Source organism: Corvus cornix, chromosome 2 (assembly GCF_000738735.6).
Source record: "Corvus cornix cornix isolate S_Up_H32 chromosome 2, ASM73873v5, whole genome shotgun sequence".
NCBI lineage: Eukaryota > Metazoa > Chordata > Aves > Passeriformes > Corvidae > Corvus > Corvus cornix.
In genome coordinates this window covers 64972428-64985170 of record NC_046333.1, presented here as the reverse complement: position 1 = coordinate 64985170, position 12743 = coordinate 64972428, and the positions used below count along the sequence as shown (strand labels likewise).

The window sequence follows — 12743 nt, the reverse complement described above, 5'->3', positions numbered from 1 at the left end:
ACATCAACCTTTTCCTCATCCTTTTTAAACATTTTAGAATCCCTTTCCCACCTTCTATTCTGGCATATCCCCATTATTGAGAATTTCAGAATAGCCTATACCTTTGGACACAGAGAAACAAGCAAGTTTCATCTAAAATGTACAAAAAATGCTAGTTAGGAGTACTGTGCATTCTTTTACCCAAATACCACAAACCAGCAGAACGAATGTGTGCAAATGTGGATATCCTTTCACATGGGTACTGTTGTTTGCAACCCTCGGGCCTGTGCCTGAATACGATGTATCTAAGTACTTTGTTTCAGATTACTGATGTCCATCAAGACAGACTTCAACAGCTTTGCTTTAGAGACACGGAGCAATCCATATGCATGTGCTTCTGTGTTTATGTGGGAGACACAAGCCTATAAATCATTCTTCATAAATGACAAATTATGTCCTTTCCACATGTTCCACTCTCTGCCTCTCCTGCCACTCATACTCCATTTCCCAAATCTAATCCTTCAGATGTTGTCCTTTCATCTTGCTTTAAATGCAACTGATAAAGTGAAGTGGCATTAAACCACACAAAAAGATTTTTTTTGCCTGGTAAACATTCAGTTGAACCCACTGCCTGGTCTGTCTCTAAGGAAGAATATTCACAACCTAATAATTTTTTTTTAGCACAAAAGGAGTATCATGTGCTAGATGAATCAAAATGTACTCGAACTCATGTTTTTAAAGCTTCCATTTAGCCAAAAATACATTTCTGTATGCATTATCTACATGTTGTGCCATGGTGAGCCCTCTCCACAGAAGCATGAAGGAGAACTGAGTAAGAGCTCAAATGTTTCTCTAGTGAAAAAAAGTAGCAAGAACGAAGAATCCTATTCAATCAGCACGAGTAGGACTGCAATTTAAATATTTTTGTAGGTATTCTACAAAGTTGTTCAAAATTTGCCCTGAGAAACAAGGTTTTCCTCAGAAAAGACTTAAAGATTTCTGATGTAAACCAGTATCCATCTCATGACTATTTCAGTGTTATTTGAAGCTGCTTGTGATTCTATGAATCAGAAACATACCCCTTCTACATCTAGACATCTACAAGAAATGTTTTAGTGCTTCACTTGTACTAAGATAAAAATCATCATATTTCAAAGATTTGCCATTTTGAGGTCAAAATCTACTCTGCAAATTAGGATTTCTAGATGAAGACCCTATTGAGTAAAAAATGACCAGGATACTTGTGTCACCAATGAGATCTTTTAATAAAGGCTGATTAGTAAAAGTGGATGGAAAAATCTAGATGAATATTTTGCGTTTTCTCCAATTAGTTTTTAGGAAGATGCCCTTTCACTTCTGAATTTTTTCCAATTATATTTTTTTCTAAATAACACAACTCTTTAAAAAATCAATACTATAACTCTTCAAAGCATAAAGGTAGTTCTTGACAAACAAAAATTACTACTAACATTCTTATTAAAATATGTGGAAAAGTATTTTAATGGAAAAAAAGGAAGGCATCAAAAATTGTTTGCAAACTGCCCTTCATGTTTTCAGTAATTTTAAGCAGTATTCAAAAATTGGAACCAGCTGTAGATATAACTAAATATATTGAAATTACATGTTCAAAATGCCTCTGAACTTGTGATATAAAAATTTACATATTTTACTTTCCCTTCTCCCAAAAACATACTTGTGTTGCACATCAGTAACATACAATATTTTGAGACAAACAAATGGGAGATTATATACAGTCAGTTCTAAGATGTCACAATGTACATTACAGCATTTATATTTTTAAGGTATTTTTCCCTTCCATAAGCAACTTTTTCCCTTTCTAACAAATACCAGACAAGACATTGCCGCAAGGTGCAAACTGGGGTGTAACCCAATGAGGAATGATGAAAATAGAATGAAAGAATTTAACAAAATTACTGATTTCCCTTCCGTGTGCTGTTACAGTGGCTCCTTAAATGGAGCTTTTCGACACTGGTCTCAAATCCATTTGCAGAGTAAGTGGGTCCCTTAATGTGTATTGTAATGTCATTCCCTTGCTCCAAGACCTTCAAGAGGATACTTCCTAATTTTCCTGAAAAACTATCTCCTAAAAGTGTGTCCTGGAGACTGAGCTGGTTTGTGGAGAGCAGCTGAAGCTAGAGATACTGGTGGGTTATCTGTAATGGACCCGATGGTCACACTGGGCATGTATTGACAGCTTTACTAAAAAATGTATGGCAAGTCATTCTTGAAATAAAGACTGCTATGGATTAGGAAAAGAGTGTGTACAGTTATATTCATGGCAGGCATAAACATTCAGTGTCACTCTGTAGATACCAGAATGTGATCAGCTATACTTTCCAGTTCTGAGGCTGCGTAAGAATTGATCTTAGGTTTTTACTGCAAAATGTTTTAATACTTATTAGCATACTCTGAAATGTTTTCAATGTTTACTGAAAATTTCCAGTCATTCTTGAAAACTCCTTTTGGTAATATACACAAAGGGGAGATAATCACAGTTGTCAAAGTAAAACATAATGATTACTACAAGAAACATTTTCTAGCATCCACCTACCTGTAGTCAAAATGAATACAAGCCAGATCCCAATATTTTGACCCAAAAGTTAAAAATGGTTTATAAACAATTATATAGAAAAGCCTACTCTTATTCTCTGCTTACTATAAATGTATATGTAATTTGGTGTTGGGATTTTTTTTCAAATAGATTTCTGTGCTGTGATCCAGCTAGCCCTGAACTGCATGGGTGCCCTTTCATTGACTTTAACCATAGCTAGATTATGCCAGTTTTAAAAGACAAATCTTTTACATGGTTGTTTCATGAGATGAGTTTTACAATGCTGACTTCCTATACCAATAAATCTTCCTTAAGTGTAAATTTGAAGATGCAGTACACAAAATTTTCCATAGTAGAAATTTTCCATTCTCTTTTATCTTCATTACTGTACTTCCCCCTTACAAGGGAATAATGGTTTACAGCCTAGTTACAGTGTTTACTTTAGCTTAATCTAAATCGTTGACCCCATTAAATCAACTCCTGCCCTTTGCTTTTACTTCAAATTCAAATGCTAGGTTAGAAATTAGCAAAAACTTGAAAGAAATCTATTTAAAAACAGAAAATAAGCAAGTTAGACCAGAAATAACCTCTACCTCCAGCAGCACAGATTTACTTGTTTAGTAAACTACACAATAGTGCAAATTGAAAAACAGAGCATGGCAGCTTTTGTTAACTCATACTAATCATACGCTATCATACCTAACACCTAAGTCAGATTTTAGGCATCTGAAAGCTACTGATTGACAGGTTTCGTGTGAAACCCTAAAAAACTTTAAAAAGAAAGAATCACAGTTAGTACGTTGCAGAATGTGCTATCAGTCACTATCAGTCATGCTCTCCAGTCCCAATTGGAAAATATAGTTCACTGTTAGTTATTTGAAGTGTGATGCTTTACGAAAGCCCTGAGATAAAGACTCTTATGTCCCAACAGCAAGAAATATTCAGGGTTTAGGCTCCTAGGCTCTTACACGGTCCCACATGATAGTTTATTTTAATAGGCCCACATCAAGGGTAAGGACAGGCTTTCAAGCAGAAATTCTCTTTCCAACTATATATGAGGTGGAGGAGACAGTACTTGTGCATGGTGCTCATACTTCCAGTGATCAGCCACCTCCCAACTAGCATTTGTGATTATCTACTCAGGGAGAGAGTTTAGGTGGATGTATTTATAGAGGCTCTTCTGTTTGTCATTTGTAATTTATAGGCTCAGTGCCCAAAGCATCCAAAAGCCACTCATAATTACATTTCACATATAAAACACCTACATTTAAGGGACATTATCAAGGCTATAAGGTCCAGAGCTAAATACTTAGGCAATGCCAAAATGAAGGGTGCCTCTGCAACATTAATTCAGTCTCCTTATACATATGGATTATAGTACGGCTTCTAATTGCATGATGACAGCAATTTTTTACTATCCTACCATTTGCTTCATCAGTGCATGAAGTGGGCAGTGCTCACTTAATGAGCCAGTATTAAATATTTTGCTTTCTCCTCCTTGAATGCATGGCCCCAAGCCATTTAAATCCTGTTCAGAAGATAGAAATCTTAATTTACTCACGGGTTTTTCATGGGTGCTTCACTAAAGTATATGAATACTTTACAATATTAATGGATTTATACGTTCACAAAATTCCGACTGAATGAAAATTATGTTTCTCCCTGTTCCACAACCAAGAAATTGAGACATAAAGTGATTAAGAGCAAAAAGGAGCTGTTAATTTTGAATGCCCAAGTTGAGACACCAAGAAACTGAGTTTTGGAATAGCTGCATCATGTCAAGGGTAAGCACCACATCATGTGTTCAAAGCACAGCTTCCACTGATTTCTGCAAATTAATCGACTAAAATACTTCCACTACTCAGGTATCACAGCCTCAAAAACAGCATTCAGGAAAAGAGAGACTGCAGCTATTGAGAAGTTGAGAAAAGAATGGTTTTAGTGGCAAAACTAGGAACTTGCAATCTGCGGCAGCAATACAGCTATAACCTGTGTCTTTGGGGCACACAAGACAGCAATCTTTTCTTGGTATCATTTAGTGCAGCCCTTAAATTCTGCAGCACTTAGAATATAATGCAAGGACCTTATACCAAACAGCCTGTTCTACTACCTGCTACAGATCATCTCTTCCATTGAGTGATTTTCTTTCTCTCCTTTTTTTTTTTTTTAATTTTTCTACCTGTTTCTCCCCCTTTCCATTTCTCTGTTCTCCTCCTATTCTCCTCTTCATCTGTTTTTTCTTACCAGCTCGTCGGGCAACTCTTCTCACTGTGCCCACTCTGGTGACAGCAACTTCTGAGGATGACATAGACCGGAGACCCATCAGAAGGCTCCGGTCTAAGAGTGACACCCCTTACTTGGAAGAAGCTCGCATCTGCTTCAACCTTGATAATGGTAAGACCACACCTTCCCTAAACAGTATACGATGTTAATTAAAGTCTTCTTTTTGAGATGCAGATGGACCAGATGGTGCCTCCTCTCACAAGTGATGTGGTGGTTTACCAGACATCCAAAGATGCCAAGGCTGTCTAACTACAAGTACCTGCATATGTATGAACAAGGATCATTTTCAAAATTCTCCTGCAAGTGCTAACTAAAACTTTTTCCCTGTTTTAGCCAGGGTGAGCTAGTGAGATCACACCAAAATAGAATTGATTTGCAAACAAAATACGTCTTATCCATTCCAGGCATCCAGAAACATGAAAGGTCTTGAGAACATTTATGAAGGGATTACAGCTAACAGCAGACTTCAGCTAAACCCAATGTTACTGCTATTGAAGAACATGCAGCACACCCCAAAACCGCAATAGGACTAATTGGCAAACATGTAACAGAAAACTCCTGACTCTGCAGGAATGAGTAACAGAGCCGTCCTTCAAAATTCAGACCAACTAGTGTTACTATCAGTGCCTTCAGAGTTACTGAGCCCCAGCATTCCTTCCCTGGTCTTTTTTTCTCATTGAAGTTGATCAAAACAAAAGATTTTGGAAGTACTGACAACTCAGTGACTTTAAGCAGAGTGGGTTTTTTTTTAAAAAAGCCCTGAATTAAATGTCATGAGCTAGTACACTCTTAGGCACATATTTTAACTGTCCAGCTCTTACTTTACGTGGTACTGTTGTGCTACCACTTTTTTTAAATAGCATTTTTAATTTTTTATATTACACTAACCAACCGAAATTGGAGCCCTAATGTGGCAGGCAGCATATAAACCACAGGGTAAGAACGTCTACATAAAGAGCTGATTACTAAACAGAGAAACAGAGATGCCACAAAACACCGACCCCAGCTTGCAGCCGGAGAACGGAGTCTCTGGTTTTTGCAGATGGTCACATTTTTCTCAAAGACTTGCCGAAGTGACTTAGGAAGGCGAGCCCCGGCCTTTGAGTGACGGTCAGTTTCAAACGTTGAGGGCAGGCTCCTCAGTTCCCTTGGCATTTTAAACTGCCAAGGTGTGGCACACCATCCCGCTTTATGTCATGGGTTTGTCCAAGGAAAGAGGGCAAGGAGGTGAAGGGATACACATTAGACATCCCACCAAGTCCTGATGCAGCTGTGCTGTGAGTTACGAGACGCCCTGGGCTGGAAAGGAGCAATTCAGGGCGCCAGGCTTGCTGCGGGGTGGCACCTCTGCCGGCCAGGCCCATCGGCGGCGTTTGGCACCTCAACCGGGACCTCCCCTGGGGGCGGGAAAGGCGCTCGGCCGGACCCTGCCCGGGGCGGGGGCCGGCAGCGCCGGGGCCGGGGACACCGCTCCGTCCCCCGCAGCGGAGGCGGGCGGGACTCGGCAGGGGCAGCGGGCAGGGCCGCCGCGGCCGCTCCCGTCCGCAGATCCTTGACGGGTTTTCCCTGTCTCTCCCCCACCCCTCCCTGCGCTCCTTTCTCCCTTTCCCTCTCTCCTTCCCCGTCCTCCCCTCCCCCTCCCGCGCCTCTCTCCCTCCTCCTTTCCCCTCTCTCCCCCTCCGCCCCCTCCTCGCCCGGCCGCCCCGCGCCGCCGCTCGCCTTCGCCAGCTCGCCGGGCCACGCTGCTCACCGTGCCCACATTAATGGCGGCATCTTCCGAGGAGGACATCGACCGCAGACCCATCCGCCGCGTCCGCTCCAAGAGCGACACCCCCCTACCTCGCCGAGGCCCGCATCTCCTTCAACCTCGACACAGGTGAGAGGCGGCCCGGCCCGGCGCGACCGGCGGCGGGGGAGGCAGGGAGGGAAGGGGCCGCCCCCCGCCCTCCGCCCCCGCCAGCGCCCGCGGGCTCCCCGGGCGCCGCCGCCCGGCCCTGCCCAGGTGCCCGCGCCTTCGCACCTCGCCGGCCTCCTCCGGCCCTGGGCCACGGACCGGCTTCCCCTGCCCCGCGCCTCCCACCTGGGTGAGCCGGGGGCCGGCTGTCCTTCTCTGTTCAGCTCCTCGAAGCTTCCCCTCTCCCAGAGTGCCGCCCTCTCGCCCTGCAGAGCGTCGTGGCGCATCCCTACAAGGCTTCTGCACTGTCCCTCCTCGCCAGGTTCTGGCGTCCCTCCTGGAGACGCTGCCCTTGGCGTTTTGCAAGTCTCTCCCATGCTCACTCTTTGCCTTCTTCCCCTGATGGGTTTGTGCCTCAGAAGTGCAAGAAAACTTGCACCTGCGTTGTCCACTTAGTTTCATGAGGTCCCCCGTTGTCTCAGCGTTGCCTTTTGTGACTCTCGATGCGTGTACAGCCTGAGGGTTTCTACCAACACACCTCCAGCTCCCTACACTGACCTCCTCCTGCCTTTTATTGGGATGAACCTCCTGCAGTTCTCTACCTGACCTTTCCTTCCCCTTTCTCCACTGCTGTGCCTTCCTCTTTGCCACCTCTTCCTCATGACTCCCTTGAGGTTTAAGCTCATCCTGCACATGATGAAACTATCCTGTTTCTTTCCTACTAGGCCTGTGCTTTTCCCTCCTTTCTTGACCTTTCCTTATGATCTCTGTCAACAGCAAACTAAGTACACCAGAGGTTAGTTGCTCTCAAAAACAAAAGAAAAGAAATTTCTTTCTGCTGGTTCTATGCACCAAATCAGACTTCCTCTGTTTGGGAAGGGGGACAGTGTGAGGGAGAATCTGTAGCCAGCAGTACTGCAGGCTCCCTCATGTCCCAGCAGTAGCGCACAAAATGACCCAACTGTGTAGCATTCTTTGATGCTGAGCCTGTCAGCTCACTGCCAGCTGTAAAGGCAAATGAGCTGCCTTGGAGTTGCTGCTTGCCCTGCTGCAGTCTCTACCATCCCTCCTCCCCCTTTTCAGCTGGCAGAAAGTTGGAGATGGCAGAGATGCATTTTCTTCTCCGTTTGGGGATGGAACGGATTCCCCTCCCCCTCCTGTTATCCCTGCTGCAATTACACCCTTGGTAATGGCTGATGCGCAGTTTGGTTTTACCACTGACGGAACAGTTGGTTATGTTGTATGGCGTGTCATTATTTCTCTCTGAGCATGACTTCTAAAAAATTACCAAACCATTGGTAAGTTGGGTGGCATTCCAGGGCACAGCCTGGAAGACCATGCCAGGTTTCAGCTCTATAAAGACCTGGAAGTGAAAATGGAAAGAGCACTGCTGTGTGTAAGGTGTAAATAAAAAAAGGCTGTGTATGGTTATTTGACTGCTGAAATAACCCTATGCTGACTTGTGTTCTCTCAGGTAATGTTATGACATGTAGTTATAAATAGATAAACCAGTTAAGAGCAAGGCACCTTCAGGTCACCTGGTGCCTCACATCTCTATGCTGAGCTAGACATGCTGTTTTTACTATAAGTCCCAGAGGATGAGCAAGTCTCAAGGTACCTCTTTCCTGAAATCCACCAAAGAATTTGATAATTACACTTAACTTCTTTCTGTTCCTCCCCTCCTCCTGGCGCTCTATAATTTGGGTCTTTACTTGCAAACCTGGAAATGGAATTCCTTAAAAAAAAAAATAATTAAAACAGTACTGGTGTATCAAGAAATATAAATGAAAAATGTTGTAAGTAGTGCAAGTGTGTATTTTCATTAATCCATCTGGCAGTGAGTAGTTTTGTGCTCTAAAAAAAAAAAAAAATTGCTTAGCAACCAGTATTGAGTGAGTGAGCCAAAAAGCGAGTGAAACGTGCTGCTGATACCCACTTCATTTCTCAGCTGTTGGGTTTACTCTTCTGTTTGCTCAGAAAGCACAAACCAAGCTGCCTGGATTTGAGAACTCTCTAGTCTGAGGAAAAAGCCACTAGAAAATGTGTTTGTCCACTTTTGCTCATACCTGATAATGCCACGCAGCTCAGGCTTTACTTTTGAAACTTATTATTTATGAGGTGTTCTTGCATTTATCTTTTTGCCTCCGGGGGCGAAGCACCCTGTTTCTAAGCCGACCAGGTTTCAATTTGCAGTCTCTTTGCTGGTGTCGCTGCTGCTGTGCCACGGAGGGTGCCGGGTCGCCCTTGGTGTCCCAGTGCGCTGTAGGCGGAGGGGCCCGGCCTCCTGCCCGGGAGCCCGGGGCGCTGTCCGCCGCCCCCGGTGCTGAAGCCGCTCCGCCGGGAGTGGAGGACGCGTGTCCCGCCTTGCCTTGTTCTCCCTGTCTGTCCGTGGGCTGGCAGCGCACGTGTGTGCACAGGGGTGTGTGTACCTCTTTGCCTGTGAAGGGGGAAGGTGGTAGGAAGGAAGTAAAGCTATTTCTTCAATCCACGGATGCAGTCGAAGCTGAAGTGATGCTTGGGACGCAGGAAAGAACCTCTTCCTCGTGTGCCTATTGCTTGCTTTCCATTTAGTGTATTCCATATCTACACTTGCTGCTCAACCACTGCTTGCAGAGCTGTCTTTCCTACAGCTGTTACAAGTCAAGCTGCATTGCCCAGTCATTGTATTCTGTCAGGACATGGTCCGAGTTTGGCTGCAGCATGCAACTGTTTAGCTGTACTGGAACTTTAAATCCACTTTTATTAATGAACCATAACCAGATGCAGTGAATAGTGCTCTTCTCCACCCTTAATTGCAACCACTAGTTAAGAACCATCAGGTTTTTATCTACTTCAGCTGTAAGTTATAATTATACCATTACTGCTGTTATCTGTATTGTTGAACGACTGAGAGATTGCATACACAGAGTCAATTACACAGTTTGGGTATAGCATGTATTTGGTCCGGGTCTTTAAAAAACACAATTTGCAAGTGATTACACTGCAGCTTCTACCTCCCCTTGTCTTTCGATTATACTAATAGCTCTGCTTTGTTTGATTTTCCAAAACATACCAGTTTATTATGTTTGTTTCTAAATATTGATCAATTGACTCACAATTATTACCTAGCATGAGTTGACAAATGCTGTTGGAGTAGTTGTGCCTGGTATGGTTTTTTTCTGGTGTTCCCAAACTGATTAAAATACCAAGTTGTTTTCCAAACCCAGGGTTATTTTCTCTATCATTATACATATGCAAATCCTATTAATCTGAGTTATGTGCTCATATCAAGAGGATAATACTTCCCAAAGGATTAAAATTACCTCTTCTGCCAAAATTAATGTAGCTACATAACACTGTAAAGCTATAGGTAGCTATAAATTCTTTTTCCATATTTGATACTAAATCAGTTCCATACAGAAATTAATTTTTTATTTTCTGAACAACTTCCTCCAGTGCAACACTAGAGGAATGTGGAATGTGCTCTCACTTTTGGATGGTGATCTTTTGTTTTCTTTATTACGATTAGCAATCTGGCATTGCTCTATCTCTTAACATCCATCTTTGGCTTTTCATATACATCTTCTTAAAAGCAGTTTTCAAACTGTCTTTCTACCTTCTGATTCAGGCATCTAGAAGCTAATTCCAAATTACTTCTGAAAACTTGGGCCTCTGTGTGTGACAGTTGTCCAATAGCATAATATATTTCCTGGTCCTGTGCTAGCTGGTAAGTTCAAGTGGTTTTTATTGGTTTTGACCTATTACAACTTTTGGCTGATTTCTGTTCTTCCTGTTGCAAAATACTGTACTTTTTAAATGGCAACGCATGGTAGGTACCTTTCAAGCTTGATAAATTGGCAGAGGTGATGACTGATAAGGAAATGGACTACTTAAAAGTCACTAAATCCAAGATGTGTGAACTTTTCTCCTGCATCCCCCTTCATGTAGCTGCTTGGGGAATCCCTGTCAGAATTTTATTGATATTTGCTAGGGAAGGGGGGAACTACTGCACTCAGTTGATCTGGTCAGGTTCTCTTTTAGCCCTTCAAGTGTTAGTCATTATTGAAGCTATTTCTATACACAGACAGATACTCTTACTCCTCCCTAGCTGAAAAAGAGTAAGCTTTGCACTGCAATCCTCTGCAAAGCTGATTCTAGCAGCCTGGCTTCTTGTTAAGTGGTGCAAGAAGCTGTCTTTATCTCAGCTCCTCAGTTGTTCTGGGAGGTCACCAAATGTCGGCCTTTGTTTGAGCAAGGCTGATTGTCTACTTACTTAACTTGGGAATGGAGACTTGGAGAGAAAGCAGGCCAATGCCTTGGAGAAGGTGTAAGGCCAGAATGACTGCAGCAGCTGTACTAGGGGTCAGCAAAGAGGGGATGTTCCTTCAGAAAAAAGTAGCTTCCATGCTGTGAAATGAGGAGAGGGGAGATTTTGAATGTGAATATATTCCTCCCACCCTGATTTAAAGTGTGTACCAGTGGTGCAACCAAACAGAAGCCAGAGGAGCGTCAGGAGGAGTGGAGGAGCTGGGCTCTGAAGAGAGAGGACAGAGGGGGAAAGGGGTAGTGACAGGTAGAACTTGATAGAGATGGTGCAGCCTGTGCAAGCTATGGAGCCCAGCTGGCTCGCTCGGCCATGGAGTGTAGCACAGATTTCTAGTGCACTGAAATCACTCAGTAATCTCACTGAAGTAGCTGGGTCCTCAAGTGACTTAAGTCATTTGTTGACTTCAGCCAGGGATCTGAGCCAGACTGTAGAAATATACATCACTGCTCCCCTTCAGTGATGAAAGATCTGTTTTATCTCTTTGTAGTGTGGAGCCACATGTTCTCTTGGAATGTGTTCTGGGAAAGCAAAGCTGAGAGGGAAGGGACTGAGTGGCTGTGCATAATTTTGCCATGTGTACAGAAGGAAGGTCCTTGTGTCTAGAAAGGCAAGTGAACTTGGTGCCATTTGCTGTTCTTAAGCAGTGACGAATAAATCACACTGGGGAGAGGAAAAAATCTACGTCAGCATGTGTTAGTGCTGCTGCAAGCAGAATTAATTCACAGGGTGTAAAGAGGGAGGAGGATCCTGGCAGAAACTGCTGAATGGCTGAGACAAATGTTCGCGAGCTGGGAAATGTTCATGGTCGGCTGTTTCTCTCATGCAGAGCTGGTGGGGGAAAGCCAGGACACAAAGGGTGACTGTTAGTTGTGTATGCGGGAACTTTCCTGGTCTGAACCAGGCACAAAGTTGAAATCAAAAGTGTCTTATATTTTCAGTGTCCGGGCACCTTGCATGCTCTGTTTGGGCCCTAGGGTTTCTTACAGCTGTCATGGTAGGCTGCCTCACTGTTAGTGTTTGTACTGCTGTATTCACTGGATTATGTAGCTCTAGAGCTATGCAGAATACTTCTCAGGGATCAAAATGATGTATGATTTTGCTTTCTAATGGAAAGATAATGTTATTTGTGTATTAGCCTCATACATGTTGATTTGTCTGGAAGGATATGATACATTTTGCTGCAGTGAACAAGGAGGAGCTTGCGAACTTTATTTTGTTACTATGTAAAATAAGAAAGAATATTTATACAGCTCACTGAGGTGGGTAAATTGTAAATAGGTGAAAATAAAGTGAAATTACTTGACTGGATTTTCTGCAGGAAATCTCCATCCCATTAATTTTTAATTTTCTCTAAACCCCATCATTTTATTTAAAAGTCTGTTTTGAAGTTTCTCAGTTTGCCCCTGGTCATCCTTACAAATGATTTAACACAGTTAATCATCTCTGCAGTCATTTGAAATGCTATCACATTTGGAGTTGTGTTATTTCTTCCCTGTTTATCGAGTGTATGTTTGAATATATCCATAGTAAAATACTCTGCATGGTTTCATGATATATGAATAAATGCTCCCTAAAACTATATGCAAATTTCAACTACTTTGGATTTATGGACCTCACAATTTAGAAATAATGTTGGAAGGGTAATCTGAAGGACATAATTGTGTTTTTAAAAATATTTTCAAATTATGGTGGCTTTAGGATTTCAGGTA

The 12743-nt window shown here is 42.8% G+C and overlaps 1 protein-coding gene and 1 long non-coding RNA gene across 8 annotated transcripts in view; one reads left to right on the top strand and one right to left on the bottom strand.

The window, feature by feature from the left end:
• LOC104691402 overlaps nucleotides 1–7100 on the bottom strand; it is a 45460-nt gene extending 38360 nt beyond the window's left edge. For 6 of the 7 annotated variants that reach the window (XR_005601559.1, XR_005601560.1, XR_005601556.1 and 3 more), the window contains exon 1: nucleotides 6585–6778. This is a non-coding gene — a long non-coding RNA (uncharacterized LOC104691402). Of the gene's footprint in view, nucleotides 1–6584; nucleotides 6779–6914 lie in introns of those variants that run through there. The other variant, XR_005601557.1, reaches the window with a different exon arrangement.
• PHACTR1 (phosphatase and actin regulator 1) overlaps nucleotides 1–12743 on the top strand; it is a 308164-nt gene that overhangs the window by 8763 nt on the left and 286658 nt on the right. The window contains 3 exon segments of the mRNA XM_039549910.1: nucleotides 4799–4945; nucleotides 6563–6666; nucleotides 6668–6710. Coding sequence (XP_039405844.1) covers nucleotides 4799–4945; nucleotides 6563–6666; nucleotides 6668–6710 — 294 coding nt within the window.